Raw genomic sequence first — 23,884 nt, forward strand, 5'->3', positions numbered from 1 at the left:
TAGACCCTGAGACCAGCAGCTGCTCCTGGATTTACCACACAAACAAAGAGAGGAGGGGGGAAGAAAATGCCCCCCCCCCTCTCCCCCCTCCACCCAAAAATACCGTCCAAAAACATGCTCTCCTGTTTCAAAATGCACTTTCACATCCAAACTGGCCCCTTCTCTCCCTTTCTCTTTTTTGGTTTGGTTACTGCAGTTTAAAAACCCAACAGCACAGACACAGAAACACATAAAAATTTTCTGTTATCAAATTAGGGAGCAATCCCATTTGTGGGTGATTCAGTGGACAATGACAGCTGAACATGCTGCGGTGGACAGCTTCATGTAAGAAGCCTCTACATGTTAAGCTGTTTAACAAGGCGAGGCAAGCGGATATTAAACCGTCTAAAACAGGCTATACGGCTTCCATGTAATTCACAAAGCTTTGTCTCATGCTTTCCAATTCAGATACACTGGTCTTTGTAATCGTGAACAAGACTTATAGTTTCCTCCTGCAGGTGGTAAATTGCCCATATTTTCATTGAGTTGCATTATAAAGTACACAATGGCACATGATTGGGATTTAGCAGCGGAAAGTGAGGGAGCAAAGGGCTGTATTGGCAAGCGCATTGTCTCATCCTCATTGGCTGACCCACATGACCTCAGAGGGACAAGCTGTGCCCATTGCACCATGGGAGAAATATCTGAGGGACAAAGGCTCTCACCCGGGATCAATTCAATATAATCTGATGCATGTATGAAATACGTATGAACCGCACTTCTCATTAGAAGTGCATTTAAATGTCATACTTTGAAGAAAAAAAGATTTCTCATCTGTGCCGTCCAAATTTCAGAGCTCATGGGAATTATAGAGACATTGTCCAAACTGAAATCTCGGCAATGGGCAGCCACAAAACGCTAACTTGTCATGTGGCAGAGTCGAGGGCCCGGACATTTGATTGTGGAAGCCCCCTGCTGTGCAACGGGGCAGGCTGTCTGTGTGAACACCCTACAAAAGGCCAGAGTCCTCTGATTGGCTCCCAGGACCATCAGACTCAGCCTGGGCTGCTCCCCCTGTCAGTGTCTGACAGAGGAGCCGCAGCCTGGATGACTGGCAAGCTGGCTGTTCGGTTGGCTGGGAGGCTACGTGGCTGGCTGGGTGAATGACTGGTTGGCTAACCGGATGGGTAGCTAGTCGGTTAGCTGGCTGCCTGACGGGGGAGGGAAGGAGGGGAGGAGCGCAGCCCCATCTGGACCAGGCCAAGCCGGGCCGGGTGCCGATTGTTCATGCTGACATACGCCTGCCGCGGACGCACTGAACACGTGAAAAATACGGGAACGAGAGAGAAGATGGCGGAGGAAGGAGAGAAAAAAATATGGGCAAAAGGAACATGAAGAGATGGAATTAAAGAGGCTGCACGTGTTTGTTTGTGGAGAAGAATGACGGAGGTGCGTTTGCCGCTTATTTGAAAAGACTGAAGGGATCTAGACTTTTTGATGAATGGTCCGCAGACAAAGAAAAGATGTGATATGTTCCAAGTATGACAGACACCTCCTGTAATATCAGCATGCCAATACTGACAGGCAACATGATAATAACCAAGATCACTATCATGGAAATCCAACCCCTATCCTTTGTCTATTTAAACTAGCAACACATTTGCTTTTGTAGTTCCTGCCCTGCAACATATTTTCAGTAACAGAACTCTTGACTCTTTATGTAACAGAAACCTATCATGGGACTGCAAAATAAACCATATTTTTACTGCACAATAAACCATATTATTACTATTTGTATAAAATGTGTAATGTTAAATAAAATCACTTAGTTAAATCCACAGCCAGGCCGATTATGATGATAAACTAGACCAAAGACAATGCCTAACACATGCACTGAGGTCTGTGCACCATTTGCAGTTAAGTAAAGATCTTTTATGATCTTGGCCAAGAAATGAGTCTGTGTGGCACCCTATAGTGTAATGCGTCTATTTTTGTGTCTTTCTCTTTTGGACATTTTCAAACCCACTTTCCCTTCAGCGCATTAGAGAGGGTTTCTCCTGTTTTCCCAGAGCTCTTCAGGGCAGAACGAAGGGTGGCAGTCTGTTGGGGCCCTGGACTCTTTAGGTATCTGCTTTGCAATCATTTGAGCTCATCTTATCTCTGCATGCCATGCTCTGTCTTTCAGAAAAACTGTGACCTTTGCTCGCCACACTGGGCAAGACAATCTCCCCTCCTGCCCCGACAGGGCAACAACTCAGAGAGCAGGAGAGAAACCAGGTTTCGTTAACAAGGCCAAGCTTGGAGCAGCAGGAACTGCCAAAAACATGAAGACAAAGAGAGAGAGAAAAGAAAAGTACTGCTTATACTATTTTACCCACTTCATTACTGTCATGTATGCTAGGCTGCCTGAGAATATTCTCAATGTCCTGCAGCTCAAACCCCTGCTGTGGCTCTGAAATGAGGCCTAAAAACGTAAGAAATAAAGATTATAAAATAAAATGCTAAAATGTCACAAAAATCCTGGTTTTATGCACAGCGCAGGTCACATCGTTGAAACGTGTGTGTTTTGTTAATTTCAGAACTATTTAACCAAAGATAAACACATAACACAAAGGTGTATGGCGAAAGGAGATGACCGTGTGAGGCGGTGATGGGGCGCGAACCCCTCCGCGTGGCCTGTTAGCCTCAAACGGCCTGCCGCCCGCCTCTCATATGAAAACTATACAGAAATGTAATATGCTCACCCTGAAGAAGAGAAAGAAAACTACCTCGGTCGCCGTGTTCACATTATAATCACAGTTAGTTTTGGCTAGTAACGGCTGTCTTTGTCTCTGCGTTAACCCGCACGGACGCGTCGGTAACCCCGGTCGGTCCGCTGGTCGGTAGCTGTCACCTCCTCGTGTTTTACCTTCGTTAAAATATCCGAGACGTCTCGTTGTTGAAGGTGAAGCTGCTCTCAGCAGCTCGCCTGTGCCCGTCTCTCGGGCTGAACTTGAGCGGATCTGGCCTCAGCCGCCTCGCGCTCGTGCGGCCTACGTTAAACCAGAAGGGTCAAAAATAAATAGGAAAAGTCGAAACGTAATTAGAACGAGGCGGACGCGTCGTGGTAGAGCCAATGAATAAAATCAGTGTGAAAGTATGACCTTGGTGAAGGCAAACACTCGCCAGAGTAAACAAATATGTTACATTATGCAACCCCCCCCCCCCCATAAGTCCGTGCAGATGTATTAGCGTAACCTATATTATTTTTGTTTTTAGAGAGATTATATTAACACCTTTGTGCGAAGAACAAAAGGAATACTCGTTCCTGTCTCTAGGCCATATTAGCATTCAATGAGTTTTAATTACCAACCAGGACCTGTTTCCCACGCTCTTTTAAGCAATTACCTGAGAAGAATGCGTGTTATTAATCGGAGGTATGCAAATGAATGCCACCCGGCTGACGTCATAAGGAAAGAAATAGTATAGATCAAACATTCGCTTGATGCCACATCCTGCAGGGTGAGGACGAGTTGGTTGTGAGTCAACAGTATAGTTTGGTTCTCACTGGGCATTTGGCATTAGATTAACAACGTGGGAGTTTTTTGTTTTTTTTCTTCCTTTAGGTGTTCACGTGTGATTGCAAGAAAAGACTAAATGGAAATAAAAAGATTATTGGAGTAGAAGTAATACATCAACACTAAATTAAACTAAATTAAGTCAATGATCCTCACAGCAGGTCTCATTTAAATCAGAATCATTTTATATAATATTCATATTATAATCTTAATAATGTATAATATTATTATATTTTTACCACCAACATAATGTAAATGATTTAAATTCCATACAAATTTAGGTTTGAAATTTAAAATAGAAACTGTTAATTGGTAAAATTGGTAATTATAACAGTGAATGAATGAACGCCACTGTAATATCCTGAACATATATATAAACAAAAAAGGGTATAAATTATATTTAATATTTGCAGTTTATTACAATTTCAATAGCTGTTCCATTATAAATAAATACTTGTTCATAACTTAAAATAAAATATTCTACATTAAATAACATTAATAATCAGTTGATTTAACCAAACAATTACTGAAAGAATAAGAAACACTGGGACACAAAATGCTTTTGTCATTTTTACATTTTAATTAAGCAGCATTTTTACGTATAATCAAATTCTAAAGAAAAAATGTACACGGAATAATTTGGTGGGGAAATGCCACAAGGAAAGAAGAATATTTTATTTATCTGACACGTCTTGAGTTCCCACTATTCAGGATGATCCTGTAAGATAAGGTGAAGAAATACACACACACACACACACACACACACAGAAAGCTCATGAAGGTTACAGCATGTCACGACGTGTCACGGTTGGAATTTCTCTTTGACATCTGCCGTGCAAAATCAAATATTGACAAGTACTGAAATGATGTAAAGGAAAGACTGTGAGGGATCTATTTTGTGGTGTGTGTGTGCACGTGCACGTGCATGTGCGTGACTGCGTGCGTGCCGACTACTCTTGGTGGTCTTGAATAATTGGCATTACACTGTTTGCACTTTGTATATTCATCGAAAGTAGTTAAAACATCTTGCCTCATTCTAAACTTCATATAAAACTGGTATTGGACCATATTTTATGCATTACAGGCATGATGCCATTTCTGTTAATTATGTTAAAAGAAAAGAATAATGAAGTAGAAGAGAAAAACAAAGTTGCTTTGACTTGAGCAAAGTTTCCATATTTTTATTACAGGAGTGCAGGAGAAGTAAGACGCTCAGCAGGCCTGACTAGTGAGAGCAACAACCTGCCATCAAGAGGTGATGGGTTAGTCACCCCACGATGCTCAGGGATATGAAATAATTACGTACAACTTTACATAAACTGCCATTTCCTTGGAAACTCTCATGGCACAGAAAAGTGTCCTTTTTTCTCTCTTGCCCCTTTCATTCACTTTTCCGAGCCCATACACACGCATTCTCAAACACACAAACACACACACACACACACACACACACACACACACACACACAGAGAGAGAGCCACATTATTCTTCTTTAAAATGTCCTCATCACTGCCAGTCTTCTACCATGCAGCTCAAAACCTTTTCATCCATTCATTCATCTACACCCCCTGGAAGAGAAAAGAGAAGAGAGAAAAAAGAAGAAAACTTTCCCTCCCTTTTCTCCCAATCGGCACAGATTGATGTGTAAAGTGTGTCTGCGCATCGTTTGTAATTACGCCTGTTTACACACTGAAGCATTACTATGTGTGAAAGTCTTGGAGCCATTTGTGGCATGAGGCTCGCGAGGGGAAAGACAGCGAGCGAGCTTTAAACAGCTCCAGAGACACAAGTACTGATAGCAAGCTGGGGCTTCTGACATGACTGCAGACCGGGGTAATATTACACTCAAATATGCTTTCACGTTAGTGAGAGGGATTTTGTCTGGGCGGGCTACTTCAGCCTCAAATGTGAGCACATCAAAGATTAAATCAAGGGCTCTTTATGAGTCCTTTTTCTGAATCCAGAGTGTATTCAGCCAGGGTTTACTTGAGGTTTGTGTGGTTTTTCTACGACTCTGGCCCATCTGCATGAATTTCACCTTATGCAGTTCGTGATAAACAGAACTTTAACCTCACAAGTGAGTTATAGCCTTGCTTTTATATTCGGAAAAAAATTGAGCTGAATTCAATTTGGACGACTTGAAACTACATTTTGCGATGATTAAACGGTGAAATATATTTTGGGGTTTTTGGCTTTGAATTGAAGAGCGGAACTCAAAACTTAAACACAGCGTACGCCAAAACGTACAGTGGGGAAACAGGTCTGTGCGAAACACTCTACATTTACGCCTTTTAATGCTAAACGGTTCATCTTGATAGCAGTGCCGTCAATTAGAAAGAATGTTTCGCTACAGGGGATGATGTTATCGTGGTATAAATAAAACCGGTCAAGATTATGGATTTCAAACTAAATGAGGAGATTCTGGAAAACAATGATCTAATACAACCACTTCAACATGGGGCTGCAGCTAGATGGGAAAGTATAGGATTACATGCATGCTAAGTGAATGCAGATAGACGACTGCATGTGTGTTTACACTGCCGAGGGTTCTGCAGCGATGGCAAGCACGCACACGCACGCACACACACACGCGCGCACACACACACGCACACACTCCCGCGGTTGGGGTAGCATTTTCCGACAGGATGTCGGCGCAAAACTGAGAGTACAGCGTTTCCCCTCGACAAGGGCGGCCATTCCTGATAAGGTCAAGTGGGCAGTGTGATACTTGGAGTGTGTGCGTGTGTGAGTGTGTGTGTCTGTGTGTTCAGGGTGATAGCAGCAGCTTTCTTCCTCAATCACAGGGGGGACAGAGCGTCCTTCTTGCGCGTTCCGTCTCACCCCCTCAACCCCACCCCAAAACCACGGCGACACACACCGAACGGCGCTCGAGCGGGCGCTCGCTGGCTCCGCCGAGGCCCCGCCTCCAGCTGCGGAGAGGGCTTTGAACGTCGCGGTGAGCAAATACAGCAGGAATCAGGCCGATAATAAAACCCGATACTCGCCTCCCTCCCATGCCCTCACTCCGGCGGCGGCCCAAGGCCCCGCTCCTCCTCGCAGCACAAGAGATGCACTATTGGGAGACTTTCTCTCGCTTCACTCCACCCCCACACACACACAACTCCCCCTCAACCGACCCTTCATTCTTTTATTCCTCCCCGGCCCTCGTTCTGCCAGTCGGCAAGGCGAGATGCCAACGTCTCTCTCCCCAAAAGCCGGGCAGAGTGCCCTCACCCTTTATGCAAATGCTTCACCACTTGCCCGACTCACACATGTACTCCCCCCACCCCCCCATTCCCCTCACTACCACCGTCACCCACTCCTCCATTTCTTCTTCTATTTCTTTCAACTCTTACTCTGCAACTCTTCTCTCTCTCCAAAACTTTTCCCCGTACCTCGATATCGTCGTTGCACTTTAACCATCTCTCTCTCTCTCTATATCTCTATCCATCTCCCAGCATCTCTCACTCCGCTCCCCCTCACTCCTTTCAAGGTGGAGCTCCCCTCCTCTTCTCGCTGCCTCTCTCTCTCTTTCTCTCCCACACACACACACACAGCTTGCTCACCCAGACTCAAACGTGTGCACTCGTTCCTCGGCCATTGACAGACAGAGTGCAGAAACTCCCTTCACTCTCTCGCTCCTTTTCTTCTGTCTCTCACACACACACACACACACACACACACACACACACACACACACACACACACACACACACACACACTCATTCTCTGGTGCTTCCCTTAAAGACAAGTTGTCTTTAAATTACACTTTGTATTTATCGGCTGCATTTTGTATAATCACTGTATCATCGTCAACGTTTAGTGTTAAATGTATAATTAGCAAGAAGCCAGTTGGCTCGTTTATCCCTTCACCGAGAGTTTATTCCCTATTTTTGCGTGATTGATTGCTTCCTTTATTGTTGAGCAGGGAGTCGGTGAAGCGCACCAGCGCTCTCCTTTCTCACAGGATTATAACTGTAAAAAATATGAGACTTGGGGTCACGTTAACATGCTTTAACAGCAGCAATTGTATTAGAGTATGGCGGGATATCTATTGTTCCAGCGCCGCAGCACAGAGCCGATCCACGAGATGCGGTTGAAGCGCCTCTGATGGCAATCTTGCTGATTGAAGGATTATTAATCGCCAGATCAGATTCTGTGACACATGGCTTTTAAAACCTACTGTTACAGCTCACTGTGGGATTTTACGGCTGCAAACATGACTGTCTTTTTAGTTCCCTAAGAAGGTGACATTTGTGGAAAATCATTTCACCTGCATACAGTTCCATGTAAGAAAAAATTGAAGTGGGTTGAAGCTAAATCTGTGACCTTGTCAAAACCTCAAACGAAGAAAAGCAAGTGCTCGATAAGAACAAAATGATCGTTTTAAATTCCAGCGCAACGGACCCTTTTGCGTGAGCATCATGTTTCCGCACCAGGGAGCGCCCTATCAGGAACACTGAAGCTTGCGGATTTAATTCTGCTCATTGTGTGTTTGGCCCTTTCGCTGAGTTGGCGCCGCGAGGGTTAAACGGTGCCCGCTCCCTGTGGCATGATATGAGCTGGGCCTTTGCCTGTGCACTCTGCCTTGTCTGCGCTGTGAGTTGGTAGCGTCAGGGGTTAAGAGTGGGTGGCTTCTCCGAGTGGCTTCCTCTGCGCCCCCTGATCCCGGCGGGGTTAAAAGGCCTCCGCTCGACAGCGTTCAGGTTAAAGCGTGGCAGCGAGCGGCGCCCCGACTCTGAGAGGGTTGAAGGTCGCTGCGCCCGTTTTGAGGGGCTTTCCCTGGAGGGCGAGCGCCATGCCAGGCCGGAAAAGACACACGGAGAGTACACACGCAAAAAAAACTAAATAAGCACATTTGAGGCGAGAAACAAAGAGCCCTAACAACCACACGTAAACACACACGGACAAACACACACACAAACGACTTCATCACTTCCGAAACTTTTATCCTAGGAAACCATGTAAATATAGATACATTTTGTGTGTGTTCTCAAACAAAGCAAGAGGAGTTTAGTTTAGCTCATTAACTGGATCCTCATTAGCTCACGCCTTAGCTACCGCTGATAGGAGGACAGGCAGAGTGTGTGTGTGCACTTATCTCCTCTGTGACCGGGCTGAACTCGCACAGACCTCAGGAGCACCGCAGCACCACAGGCAGACAAGTACATGTCCTCAGAGGGGACATGAAACGGAGGGAGCCCACCTCCATTCAAAAGAAAAGGCACCTCACAAACAGGCATTGGAGAGCAAATGGAGCGCTGACCCAAGCTTCAGATTAGTTTAGTGCTGGATTCAGTACAACAGCTATGATCAAATTGATCATATGTGTATGAGTGACAACTTAATAGCTTTTAATTTGTGAATTTATAGTTCGTATTTTAGAGTTGCCCGAGTTACCTGGAAAACCCTCAAAATTGTGCGAAGAAATGGAATGGAATTAAAGTGCAATATTGTCTACGAGTGACCAGATGTGTCCGTGCAGACCAATACATGTTGACTTTTTCTCGAGTGGATCTTTCTGCTCTCTCCGCATGCGTCTTTGCAGGAGCACCCTCGAGTTGAGAAAATAAATATAAAATCACCACGGGAAAGTTGTTTTCACTAAAATAAACTGTACCGTGTATTCGTCATTTGGCGGTTGCCTAGCAACACTTAAAAAATATAGATTTTAAAAGACGCAGCAAACGGCAAAAAAAGTCCGTCTGGCTCAGCTTTACTGCCGTCTCAAGGGTAAAGGTCAACGAATGTGTTTCCTATCCACACTAAATCTACTTGTGCAGTGTGATTGTCGCTGCAGTGTTCATCAACTCTGGGCGCGCACCGGGCCGGAATGAAACACCCGTCAGCCTCCATTTATAAACATGTGATCGGATGAAGAGATAGTATCACAGAAAAGTGAGCCAGAAGGAGAGCGAGCTGGATGGAAAGCAGCGAGAGCTGCCACGTCAGATGCTGCTGAGGCTTCTTGGCTGTCAGGACTGAAATGCGCACACACACACACGCACACATGCAGTGTGGCCTGCACACACACACACACACACACACAAACAAAAGGGTTTTGCCTTTGCAGTGCTGTACAGGGAGTAGGAGTCATCAGCCAAGCCTGACACCCATGCTCAGTGTAGCCATCGCCGGTGTCTCTCTGTGAGTCAACATGGATGGAGCCGCTCGATCAACAACACACACACACACACACACACACCCTAATAATAAAACCAGCAAATCCCTCTCACTCGTCTGCCTGCCACATGCCAGAGAGGGCCTGTCCCCCGCCTGATCATTTCCTGTCCGGCCTGCTTCTGGATTTACACTCATCATTTGGTTACACTCTGTAAGCGTTAAAATAAATATTTTGTCCCCTGAATATCGCATTTGTTTGTAAGCGTTTGAGCGCTACGATGCCGAAAACGTACATAGAAGAACCACGTATGGGGAAATGTTCTGGGCTTCTTCAGCTGCCCCGAGAAAAAAACCAAAATAAATCAGATGCAAAATGGGATTTGGCCGCGTCTTTATTTAGACTGACTTTCCAATTCTTGGAGGAATTGGATTATTGAATACAACAACGCCATTGTCTCGGGCTTTCTGTGTTTCGAGACGCTCAATCTGAAGGGGAGAGAAAAGCTCTTGCTGCAGAGATTGGATTCTCCAGATAGCACTTGGCACCATCGGCCTCCTTTAAGCACCGTGATGTGGTTATGACACATTAGCATTCCTTCACATCACCGAAGCAACTCGATCCGTGTATATCAGGCATTTTTGTTCGAGAAGAGGCGGAGGGAGCACGGGAGGAGGGAGACGAGGGTGGCGGTCCAGAAGATGGAGAGTCAGGTGAACGATTAGCATTAAGAGGCCGTGAGGGAGTAAGAAGTCGCCCTGACGAACAGCATTCCAGTGGAGAAAGGAGAGCGAGTGGTGAAACTGTTTTAGATCGTGCGCTGTGTTCAGGAGAGGAAGACAGTGAGTTAGTAAAGTGGCTTTTAAGCTCACCAAATCCAACATATCCCAGATAAGACTGTGGCTCTTCCTGAGGGAATGAAAAGAGAGGAGCAGCGGACGAGGTGTGTGTGTGGGGTGGAGGGGTAGAAACGGTTGAAGTAAAAGATGCATTGAAGGAGAGCTGAGAGACGGGGACAGAGACAGAGAAAAGGAGGAGATAAGATATATATCCCAAAAATATATAAAAGGCAAAAGAGAGGGGAGAGGTTTTGAGAAAGATATGGAAAGAGAGAAGATGGGGAAAAAAAGAAGATAGGAATGAAGTGAGGGGGGAATTGAGAGCATGTTGTCAGATGGAGCATGTGAGCTCCGGTGCCGGTTGATCCCGCCGAGTGCAGCGGATGAACCCGGAGACACTGAGCAGCCCCGCCAGGATGTTATCACCTGCGTGAAAGAAGGCACAGCGGCCTCATCAACCTCAGCCCCGCTGCCGAGTCGAGTGAAGGGAACCTGTGCCGGCCTTCTACGCGCTCTTTAGTGGTCCGCGTGGCGTTTTGGAGATCGTTTAGGCAACAGACTCAAAAGGTTGCTGTTATTTTTACGTTTTTTACATTTAACGTCTAAAAAATGATTGACATTTTACTGAGCTTACGTGGTTATTTTAAACGCGTTGCTTCTCAGCAGCTTTCAACATGGCAACGGCTGAGCCGGCAGCTGCCAGCTAACGGTGCTAGCAGCCCTAACAGTGCAAACAAGTTAACCCGGACAGCTGCTTCTAGAATATGTAGCTCTTTCTCTAATGTTGTCCGCCTTCTGCACACAATCCACAGTGAAGCCGCCCGGTACGCGCGTCAACCGACAGCAGACAGGTGCGCACCCACGGGCCCACGGGAGAGCTGAGAGTCAACAAACAAGGGTCAGCTTTTCATCATGCCCCCGTTTGTTTGTTTAGCAGTGGTCAGGTTTTTAAACTTACAAACCTCCATTGCAAAGAAAATACCCCCTTTTAGACTCTGCAGAGAGCGTTCAAACAGTATTAATTCCTCTTGCTGGGAAAAGGGACCGCCTTTTCCCGGAGCGATCCATAACATCTGAATATAAAAATAAATACGAAGCGCGGGCGCGCTCTCAACCCCGAAGTGAGGAGGGGAAAAAACCTGCCGGGAAGTTTGACGGCAGTGTGTGTTTTTCCTCCTCTTCACCGGGCGTCCTGAGACGACCTGCTTCTCGGACCAGTCGCTCTCACCGCGTTGCGTCGTACGAACGTCTTTTCTTCTTTCTCTTCTCTTTCTTCTTTCTGTACTCTCAATTATTGAGCCTCACTTTCTGTCTTCTGGACTACCCCTCTCCCCCCCCCCCCTCTCTGCTGGCAGTTAACTCACCACAAGCCAGAGGGAGGACCGCAAGAATGCTTAAATCAGCATAATTAGGCCTGTGTGTACTTTAAACACACACGATTCCCCCAAAGCCTGGACCCCTGCCACCCGTACACCACAGCCCGTCTCTCTGAGTCAATAAACACAAACATTTCAGCGGTCCGCCTCGCACACGTTCACACACACACACACACACACACACACACACACACACACACATAAATGCAGTATATGAGGTGAAAAACGATGCTGTATCCCTCTGCCACCCAACTTTTTACTGAAGCTTTACCTCCCCTTATTCAGTTGCCCCCCCCCCCCCCTCTCCTATTCTAAACCACCATCATCACACTAACACAGTTTGACCCGCTACACTGTAGCTGCAGAGGAAAGTAAATTAACTGCACACGGGGGCGGGGGGATTGGGGTTCTGTGCACATTTGTTGAGAACATTTCCACAAGCAAGCTGGTAAAAAAAAGATTTATAATAAGGCTTGAGCTTAAACAATGGCAGTGATCTCAGGCGAGTTTGCGGTTTTGTCCCACACACATCTGGATGTATTTTTAGGTTTCGCTGATGCATTAACAAACAAATGCCTCCGAGCGAATCCAAGAGGTGCTCTGTGCTGCATGTGGGGAGTATCAGTAGTCATTACAAACCATTATTAATAATCACCGCCGTCCAAAACGAATCTGACTGAGCGTGCAATATGGGATGGCCGATATCACACCGCCTGAGTGGGTCGTATTTGAGGAGATGAGAGCTGTTGGGTTTTTTTGGGAGTTTTTCCTGATCCGATGTGAGGTCCTGGGGTCCTCTTGGCAAATTTGTAATTTGTGATATTGGGCTATACAAAATAATCTGAATTGAATTGAACTGATTCGACAGTTTCATTTATTACATTCCATTACTTTTCATTTAGGTGATACTTTTATCCAAAGCGACTTACGATCATACACCTTAGGCAATTCAGGATTAAGTGTCTTGCTCAAGGACACATCGAATCGGGCCATGAGCGGGGATCGAACCGACGACTTTGATTATTACGCGAGGATTCACACACAACTTCCTTTTTGTCGTCGTCGAGAGACAAGAGTCATTCCAGAGAGGGCACACATGAACCCACAGCATCAAAACACTAGTTTAGAGAGACCGTCGGCCTCCAATTAAACACTCCCTCCCCCGGGTGCTCAATCAGCTCCCGAAGAGGTTTCAGGCACTCGGACACCGCCGCGAACTCTGCACCGAACACAGGGACGCTGCGATCCTGGTGAAAATAGAAAAGAATGAGGAGGTGTTTCCGCCACGAGGGGCGTCTGGCGGCCTTGCACATTTGCTTCCGTTCTAAAGGATGCGCCTGGAGGAAGCAGTGTTGCTCACGCCACTGGCTTTCAAAGCACTGTGGCGTTGTCATGGAACTTATACAGTATACCGACCAGGCAAAACATGAAGTTCATTTGATTCCTATTTTTAAACATCCCTCGCCTCTAAAACAGACACATTTTATACAGCCTCAGCGTTCTGAGCGATCGGAATCGTAATGCTACGTCTGTTCTGGGAAAATATTTTACCGGCAGCGTTTTATCAAAGTGGTGTGATACTGTTTATACAAGGGTGGGCACTGAGATCTAGTCACAAAGAAGCCACTCTCTCTCTCCTCTATGTCTGTCGGCCCCTGTCTCACACACACACTCTATCTCTCTCTCACACAAGCAAACACACACACACATACACACACACACACACTCTCACACAGCTGTGAATCTTGCACAGGGGTTCAACCAAGGTAAAGATATGGTATATTACGCAATGGCTTATAGATTTTTCCACCCCTGGCGGTCTGCCAGTGCTCTCAATGGGAGAGGGAGATGGAGAGAGTGAGAGAGAGAGAGGGGGGGGGGGGGGGGGGATCAGAGAGCAGCACACTTTGTTCCACAAAATCTGACTCACTAACTGGCCACCTTGTCAGGACTGCAGGCCTCCATGACCGGTAGTTTAACTTGAGGAAATCGGGCTGACCAGGAGCATTTGAGGGCATGTTACTCGATCGGACTGGGAGTAGATTGTTGGTGCGAGTGCGTCAGGTATCCGATACATCTGTTCGGTCTGGTGGGTATTTCAGCTATCACTCGTACCACTCAGGCGATGTGGACTGCTGCTGCTCTATATTAGTCTGCCTCTGTCTCTGTCTCTTTCACACAAACACACACATGCACACGCACACGCACACACCAACAGGGCAAGCAACAAATAAATGACCTTATAGTCCATTCAACACAGTGGGGTGTCGCGGCTATACAGTCTGCCCTTTGTGTTTCCATCACCTACACTTTAAAGGGACAGTTCACCAAAAAATCTAAAATACAAATGTGTTCTCTTCCATCGGCCATAGAGGTGTCGGCCTTCTCTCCAATATAATGGGCTCAAAGTGTCAAATAAATTTAAATACAATGCCATTTGGAAAAACTCCATAGCAATGCCTCTTTATAGAAATCATCCCCACGCCAAGGCCGCTCGCACCAAAACAATCTAGATCGGTAAATAGGCTACAGGTAAGAGGAACGACAAGTATTCTTTCATTTGGGGTGAACTGTCCCTTTAAAGACACAGCAAACACATCAATGAAGCTCTACGCAAGGAAGTTACTGCTTTGTTATCAGAAATCTTCTGAGGCAGCATAGAGACACATTTGACAAAGCTAAACAGCCGCCAGCCTCTGACGTTGCACTGTGAAATTGCACAAATAAATGCCTTTAACGTGAACAACAAAAAACTCTAACGAGCATGCATTACAGACATTTCGTTTGCTACCTCCACAACGAGACCTGGAAGACTCGGCGGGAGCCGCTCAATCTGTTAGGAATCGGGGACGATCAATCCGACTGCTTTTTTTTCTTTTCTTGAATTTACTCACTGAGTACGTGACGTGCATATGTTAATGAAACTTAGGCTTCTCATATCAGTCGTGTCCATATTTCTCCCGCCTGGATTAAGAAGACAGACGCACTGTTCACACGCAAGGCACAGGGATTGCATTCACCGAGCCGATTTGGCCCAGATCTCGCACGCTGAGGTTTCCCTATACTCTTTTAATTGGGCCCTTGATGCTCGGCATAGGGTGTACTTCCTCTAATTAGCTATATACATAGCGTATGGGAGGGTGTATGAATGCATGCATGTGCAAAATCCTCTTTTGAGCAACTCCAAACTAACTAAGAGCTTTAATTTCACGCTAGGCTGCATTGTCCCATTCAGTGGGGTTACCCCCACAGAAGAAGAAAAAAAGAAAGAGCCTCTGAGAAAATCAAAACGAGCGAAAAACACACCAAAGGACGGCGTTGAGGGGGATGGAGAAAGAGGAGGGGAAGCTGGGCGGGTGGGGGGGGAGATGGAGAGACAAACATCAACAACAACAAGAACAACCATGGCTCATCCTAGAACAATGCGGCTCTCTCGCTAACCGTTACTTCTCTTTTGAAGGGAGCTAATTGAGGAGGTGGAGGGGAGGCGAGGGGTGGAGGAAGAGGAGCGGGTACGAAGGTGAAGGGGAGTCTGTCCCAGGCAGCTGCGGGAGGAGCGCGGCGCTTTGGCTCTGTGCGGCTTTCTCGCGCCTCTTGATTCACCGCCTTCCCACCGCCTCACCGCTCGCTAGCAGACCGGAGTCCCTTCGCTGCGAGTGACTGATAGCTGCCGCACCTTTGACTCTCAAACCTGAGAAAACGGGCGTGATGTGCAATTATCAGATAATCGCACCTGATTCTTACCCCCTGCCAAAACTATTCAATTATATTCGGTAGAGTGCTTTGCAACGACAAAAGCGAGGCGTGATGTTTTTTTCCGGGAGTCCTTTCGACTCTCATGAGAGATGTCGTGAGCATCAGCACACTGAAGTGATTTGGCTGCTGCTGCTGCTCCACCACATGTCCGTCTATCTGGCTTTAACATACGTGAGTGTTCAGCCTGATTTCAGATGAGCGCGTGTGTGTGTATATGTACATGCGTGTGCCGTGAACTATATCACAGAGCAACATAAGATCAGCTTCAACCTAATCCACACTTGGAGGCAGAGGACAATGGGGTGGAGGGGATACATATATTCACATGGACACATACGTATCGGACACACACACATACACACGCACACACACGCACACATACACACGCACACATACACACACATACACACGCGCCCATCCATCCAGGGGACAACCACCTATTACATCGTTGTGCCAAGTGCCTCGGTTAAGCATGATGAATCCATTTTCTCTGGGCGGTCAGGAAGACTGGGCAGATAAGGGATGAGCCGAGCACCACGGTGATGGATTTAACTCACCTCCAAGACACACACACACACACACACACACAAGCACACACAGGACAGTCCACAAACTACCTCAGGGTTCTGCTGCTTTCTTCACAAACACGATTTTGAATATTTTAGCTAGTTATCAATTTGATTTATAGCTTATTAAAGACTCCCACAAGTACAAGTTTGGGGTTTTGTTTGTCTCTCTCCACGTAATCAGAACATGACGTGGACAGACATGTTGTGCTTTTTTCCCACTTCTCTGCACTCCTTCCTCCGTCTCCTGCCTACCATCGCTCACTCGCGGGGCCAAACAGTGGAAGGTGGACCTGGTCTGCCTCCAGCAGAAGGGATGAATAAGTAAAAAGAACACAATGTACCCCCTGGTCCCGCCTGTCGTCCTGGCACAGTCGGCGGGCCCACTTTTAACCCCTGCCTACGGTCCACGGCAGACCTCTTCTCTGCTGCCTGTGCTATACCGACAAGCTCTGTGTGAGCAGCAGGATGTGTGTGTGTGTGTGTGTGTGTGTGTGTGTGTGTGTGTGTGTGTGTGTGTGTGTGTGTGTGTGTGTGTGTGTGTGTTGCAAGAGGATGCCAGCCTGGCTTTAGTTACCAGATCGTGTAGGCCCACCTCGGCTTACCAGAGCCACGGCCGTCCCGGTGAAACCAGAACCGAGGGCTGACGCAGGAGAGCCACCGGCCCCAAACAGGGCAGCGGTAAGAAACGTGCACCTCCTGTACACACACATGCTCACACACACACAGACACACACGCACACAGATCTCCAGGCCTGTGTGGACTCAGGCCTTGAATGTTGAGTTTTTACTGAAGAGACTGAAAGTGCTTGCGTGGGCTCCAAACATATTGCCACACAGACTTTATGCATCCTCCATATGTACCACTTTGTTAAGATGACAAGTGCCTTCATCTCCATCACCAAAGATATATGGACTACAACAATCTCTTTGGGAGGGGGGGGGGGGGCTGTTGCTATGGATATACATCTGTATCGACTTTACTGCATGCTTTCAAGTGCTTTGCCAATCTGCACAGCTGAGTGAATTTCAAGGACTTATATGATCTCCAAATGATGGAGAGGAAAACCCAAACTGTAAATAATTGGACATTAAGCTCTCAAATGTGTGATCTGTGCGGGAAAAGTTGAAACGGGTCTCGCGCGCAGCGTCAAAGCATCTCTCGAGTTCTCTGCGAATGCTTCCCGAAAATTGGCGGTGCTCGTGAGGCTGCGGTCCGACACGAGCCGCGCCGCCGCCGCCTCTCCTTTGGAGGAGCGCGGCGCAGAGTCTCAAATAATTGATTGCAGAAAAACGCAGCGCATAAAAAGTTTGAATGCGCGACGCCTCCGCGACCTTCAACGCCCGCGGCGAAACGTTAATGTGCACGCGCGCAGCGCAGGGATGTTAAACTAAGCCACGTAAATAAAAATTAAAAATGAATGAATAAAACTCTCGGTGCTGTTTGGCAACCACTTTTCTTTTTTTGGCTGATCGGATCCGTCACCTAGCAGACCGTTCCAGCAAAGCTTTTACCAGCATTAATAATACATTGTAGATTGTTTACACCAGTTTTTCATGTTTTCTGTGATTTGTGAATTATTTAAACTACAAGACCACAGTCTTAATGGACAGAGGCTTTAATATGGGTATAAGTACAGTTGATGGGCGTGTGCGTGTGTGTGGACAGAGTGTGTGTGTGTGTGTGTGTGTGTGTGTGTGTGGACACATAAAGAAAACAACAAACAAACCGCAGATTACTAAAATAGGCGATTAAAGCGAATAGGATGGAGGATAAACGAGTTTAAATTGCAGGTTTGAGATGTCACTTTTTTTCTCTCTTTTTTTTTACTGCTGCGTAAATATTCATAAAAAACGAAGACACGTTCTCGAGGAGACAAAAGAGAAGGCGAGCAATTCAGACGCGCTTATGTCCGTCAGCGTGAGCGCGAGACGCAAAAAGAAAAACAGTGAGCGGATCAATATGTATCGCGCATATGGGCATCACGCTTCCCCGCGAGGCGCCCGCGCGAGAGGATTTACTGCCAATTAATTTTAATTAATGGAAAGAAAGAGGAAACTCGATGCGGACCTCTGCCTCAGAACCGGCGTGGAACATTATCTGTGCTCAAGATGCAGCATGGCTGTTTGACTTATTTTACGCAGAAAATCAAATATACTATTGATTAGAGGGAGGATTTAAAACCACAGACGTCGCGAGGAAACACAGAGAGAGAGAGAGAAAGAGAGACAGAAAGAGAGAAAAAGACAGAAAGAGAGAGAGAGAGGAGCGTGTTTTTAAGTGATGTCAATGATGTTGAAGAAGTATAGCCTATTAAAATAAATACAAAATTAAAAAGTAAATACATGTGTTTAAATATAATTTTGCATTTGAGCGCTGCTGTTCTTGTGACACTTGAGAGAGGTCAGATGGTTTCAAGAACAGAATGTGTTCCGCTTCATCCCATGAATAAATATACACACCACAAGGGTAATACACTCTCAAAAAATATAGAGAGTATAATAGATATTTATCCCACAGCACAGCAATGCTGTGAACCCGAGAGGAGGCCATGACCTCTGACTGAAACATTTCACTTGCAGGCCTGAAGCTAACAGCTTGATACAAAACCACCATACATCTGAAAATGAACGCGTATAAATTATGGTGCATGAGTCTGATGATTAAGTTTAACTCAAGCTCGTCCCCTCAGACACACACACACACACACGCACACGCACACAAAACCACACACACGCACACAAAACCACACACAGCGCCCTCTGACCAACAGTGATGTCAAAAGGTCGTATATGCAACTGAATCTTTACAAAGCTTTGGTGGTAAAATACTGACACGTAAAGTTTACTTTTATTGCTGCGGTTTCGTGTGATGAGCCGCGGCGGGAGGGAAACCCCGACCCGCCGCGGCCTGAAGCCGGAGCCCGGCTGGCTCCAGCTCTCCCGTTACCTCCGCCGGGGCTGCACTGTTTCCAAATGTGGAAACGAGTTGACAAAAGATAAATTAAAATCTTCGAACAGAAAAAGGGGGAAAACACTTTAAAAAATAAATAACAAATACAAAATCAATAAAGGTCATATATGACTTGACCTTTGCTGTTGCGAGCTGTTAGTTTACAGATCAAAGTATTAACAGTGAAAAACATGAAGAAAAAAACATCCTGAAATGAACAAGAACTAAGTATTTACATTGTGTACATGCACCACTCATTTAAAGAATGTGTAATACATATGTATAATGTAGTAATATATATCATTTATCTAAAGGGTGAGCTGATATAAAATAGTTAGATACAGAGTGCGGGGAGACGAGGCCGGAACAGGTCACAACGGACTCTATCATTCTGCATTTAATTACAAATAATTACAGGATCTCTTAATTATATAACACATTTTATAATGTTGTTTTAAAGACAAGCAGAACTAAATCCAACGCATGCTTACACCGTTTAACTGAACCCAATCTGAAATACACGCACAACAGAAAGCGAGCTTTCCCTCGCGCTGAAGAGCACGCGGTGCTCCCTTTAACGCCATTAAGGTCAATAAGTGGCGTCACTGCTTCCTCAAAGGTCAACTCTATTTTGTGGTGGATTCAAAACTGCGGCCGTGCAGCTCGGACAGTCCACAACACATCCGCCCACTCCCCTCCGCCGCCTTTACGGTCCCCTTTAGGATCGCCCACCCACCCCTCTAAAAAAAGAAGAAGTTGTATTTCGCCAAACGAGACTGATGGACCAAACCCCCCGAGGGGCCGTCGCGGTGCTGGAGCTACACGGTGACCCCCTAAAGGCTCCCGGAGCCGAGAGACCGGCAGAGCTACGTTACCGGGCGCGAGCCACAAACCCTCAAAATAAAGAGTCCCGCGACTCAACGACCGCATCACACCCGAGTCGTGCTTCACTCCCGCCGCCGATGAGGCCGAGTGCTGCCCCGGGGCGGCCAACTGTCAGGGCACGGAGCCCTTCTTCCCCCTTCTTCTCCAGCCTCTGTTTTTATATTAAATAGATTTGGTAGAAGCGCCATTTTATCTCCAAACCATGCGCAACGAGAGGAACGAGCAAACCCGTTTTTAAAAAAAGAGAAAAGAAATAGAAAGTGGGAGAGAGGAAGCGCGCGCGCGAGGGCTAGAGAGAGAAAGAAAGGGAGGGAGAGAGAGGTTATCTGGGGAAAGAGAGCAGAGCCGGAGAAGAGAAACAAATGTCCTTAAAACGCAACAAATGACAAGCAGCGGCAGCGGCGGCAGACACGCAGCACGGTAACCGCGTACAGTAGAAACGAACCGGAGGCGCACCATACCGGAACATAAGAGACACAAAAGCAAACAAGAAGAGCACGGGGAAACGGCTAACGTCTACGCACATAGTATTATAGTCCATACCTGTGTCAAGCAGTACGGGGAGTACATGGCTGTGTCTAGAGATGAAAAGCCGAGTTGTTGATAGTAAAGTTGGATGGAGGTTCGCTGCGGTGCCGCATCGCAAAGCCGCTGTGGCTCGGTCCCGGCTGTAACCCCGCCTCACTCGCTGTGAAAGCTCCACTAACTTTACAGGAAAGTTTCTGCTCGCCCTCCCTCCCTCGTTGTCTCGCGCGCTCTGGCTTTCTCCCTCTCGCGCGCTCTCTCTCTCGCTCTGTCTCTCCGCTTCGAAGTTCGACTCAAACCTCAAACGGTGTCTCAAACTACGAGCATCGACTTATGAAAGTTTATGTTTTAATTCATTTCTTCTTCTTCCTCTTTTTTAATGGAATCAGCGTATCGCTGGAAACTCCCAGGCAACCGCACGGGGGGGGGGGGGGGGGGCGCTAGGTGGTGAGTTCAGTCACCTCGTCGAGTTTTATTTATGGTGTTTTATTAAATTCCTCTGGGATATGTAATATTTCTAGAATATTTACACCTGGACGTATATAGTTCTACAGTGGGCTCTGATCCATTCTGCTTCAACGTCCTACAGGATTGTGCTGTTTCTTTTGAGTGTGTGAGGGTTGTTCTGCTTTCCCTCTCTTGTAACAATATTCTTGCCGCCTTTTTACTTAATCTGGTTTTGATAACTGAAATTCCATATATATATATATATATGTATCTCTGTCTGTCGGTCCGTCTTCTCCAAATCTATAAATAATTCACAATTTACAGTTTGTTTTTGTTATTGTATGATACTCATACCATTGTTCACAATAGTTATTATGCAATGTTCATTTAATGACAGAGATCTGGTCACGTGACAATGTAAGTATATTTCCTCTTATATTATAAACAATGGCTTTACTTGGCACAGAGCAATAACAAGTCCTTTTCTTCAAAATGATCCATTTTCAACTTTCATATCCTTTGTAGTTGGGTGAAATGCAGAAGCAAAGCCAGAAATAGAAGCAACGGTTTGACATTTACAGCTCAGCTGTAGCTGCGGCGTCCTGTCAGCCCGTCAGCTTTCCGCACATTAAACTAATTCAAGTGCAAAGAGGCCCCGTGTTCTGAAGTTCTACTGTAAATTAAAATAGGTGTGCCGCGGACAGGGGCGCCCGAGGCGGCCGAGACCTCGGCTCAAATGTGGGCCAAACTTATTTGTGTTTAATTAATTTTACAAGGTGTGAGGGACGTATTTGAGGCCCCGGCTCTGGCAACTTCATTTCACCTGAGCTGTAGCCGTGAGGTTCGGGGTGAGAAAAGAACCCTCTTCTGCATTGGAATAGTCCTGACATTTCTCGGGAGCACCTCGAATGCCCTCGATGAACTACATAAGTCCAAAGTTATGACGGAAAGTTGTACATTTACGGCCTTGGAGTTCTATTCGACTTGCGATGCCACTTGCATTCCTGGTGTTCCCCCTATTTTTTATTTTATTTTTTAACAGTCCAACTCATATTTGAGTGTGCTGTACCGTTGCACATGGAGACAAAGGATACCTGGACTTGGACGAAGTGGTCTGAACCAGTTTCATTGTTCCTCCTATTGTATGGAAGCGATACACTCTGTTTCTAATCAGACTCGGCTTTATCCGTGCCCGCTCCCTGCTCCTCAGCCTAATCAAACTCATATATGCAGGCAGAGTGCCTGCAATTATACATAAGCCCCTGCCTTGTGCATGTGTGTGTGTGAGTGTGCATGTGTGTGTGTGTGTGCGTGCAGAGGGTGCGGTTTCTTAGGGGTTGAAGTCACCCCCGCGTTCGAATGCCAAGTTTTTCAGGGGGATATGAAGCTGTGCAGCTTTACGAGACCTCAGCCTATGTAGGATACTTAGACACTCACACCACATACACACATGCATTTAATGTACACACACACACACACACACACAGGCACGCACACAACCACAAATGTCTTGTAGTCAAAGATGCGCTGGCAAAAGCGACTGAAGAGTGAATTATATTGAGAAAAATAAAAGTGCATGAAAGTGAAGCACATTGAGGTGTAGTCCATTCATTTTCCCATAGTCTCTCCTCGTTTACAAACCACACCCCGCCGCGGCACAGGCCCAACACCCCAAAGCCTTTGTGTGCTCCCTCGGTTTCCCTCCTCTCTTTCTCTCCGTCCACCCATCTCTCTCTCTCTCTCTCTCTCTCTCTCTATTTCTCAAACACTGTCTTTTTAGTGACCTCTTTCCCTGTTTTTCTATCTATCTTATAATCTTCTGCTGTTCCCTCTCTTTTTTCCGCCGTCTTGATCACACAGACACACACACACACACACAGAGACACACAGACACACACACACACACACACACACACACAGACAAACAAGCTGACCCTTTTTTTCGTCGGTGTGACTTTACTGGCTGCCTTTGTCTCCGGCTGCAGCCTGGGCCGAGACATCCATCTCAGTATTCAACACAAGCAACTTGGCCGCAACAAACAAACTATAGCAACCGCAGGGTTTACAAAACACTCAGGTTTTTCTTTCCAAACTCTCTCTCTCTCTCTCTCTCTCTGGCCGTGTTTAAACAGTCCGGTCCAAGCTTCACGAACCGAACGCCCCTCGACCGTGGTTCCTGGGACTATGCTTGCCATTAAAAAAGGGCACACGAGAAAACCATATGGTGTGTCTAAAGTTAGCATGTTGTGGTCTCCCCTTGACACACGGCTCTGCCCGGTACACTCGCTGTTTACCGTCGCCTGTGGCTAGGCCATTAAATATTGAAAGTGATGTAGCATACTGACACTGCCATTAGCATGCTAAATGTGTGAGACAGGTGGTTGAGGCCGCCTTTCAAAAAAAAAGGAAAAGGAAGGAAATATGGGAATGGAAAATGTGTGTAAGTGTAGCGTTTACCATGGCGTGCAGTGTAAATATTGTTTGAGTAAGCTGTTGGTGTGTGCTGTTGGTGTGTGCTCTTGGAGGGAGCACGCCAGTCAAATGCATACAGGCATATGCAGTCAGAGAGACTGGCCATTATGGCTCACAAGCATATCATACACAGCGAGGATCCCGGAGACTCTTTGGATCGGTTTGCAATCGGAGTGTACAGTATGTGTGTGTGTGTGTGTGTGTGTACAGAGCAATGTGTTACGCCTGCTGCTTTTTTAAACGCGTTCACTGAATGCAACGGCTGCACATACATTTTTATTTTTTTTTACCCCGACCCGGCTCGGATTACTGCGTCTCTGCCCGTGTTTGGACTCAAGAGGAAGAGGAAATTTTTTCTCTAGTCTGATGTCATCGCTTTCTTCGTTAAAGCGGTAAATGCAGCATGTC

General features: G+C 46.4%; 1 protein-coding gene across 7 annotated transcripts in view; it reads right to left on the bottom strand.

Moving 5' to 3' along the window:
• The window catches only part of LOC130190558 (nuclear factor 1 X-type-like), a 110,238-nt gene that overhangs the window by 78,448 nt on the left and 7,906 nt on the right, over positions 1 to 23,884 (bottom strand). Inside the window, exon 1 of one of the 7 annotated variants that reach the window (XM_056410022.1) lies at positions 20,576 to 20,758. The exons of the other annotated variants lie outside the window; for them this stretch is intronic. Coding sequence (XP_056265997.1) covers positions 20,576 to 20,602 — 27 coding nt within the window. The 5' untranslated portion in view covers positions 20,603 to 20,758. Of the gene's footprint in view, positions 1 to 20,575; positions 20,759 to 23,884 lie in introns of those variants that run through there. 7 annotated transcript variants of the gene reach the window in all.

This window comes from Pseudoliparis swirei, chromosome 24, assembly GCF_029220125.1.
Source record: "Pseudoliparis swirei isolate HS2019 ecotype Mariana Trench chromosome 24, NWPU_hadal_v1, whole genome shotgun sequence".
Lineage (NCBI taxonomy): Eukaryota > Metazoa > Chordata > Actinopteri > Perciformes > Liparidae > Pseudoliparis > Pseudoliparis swirei.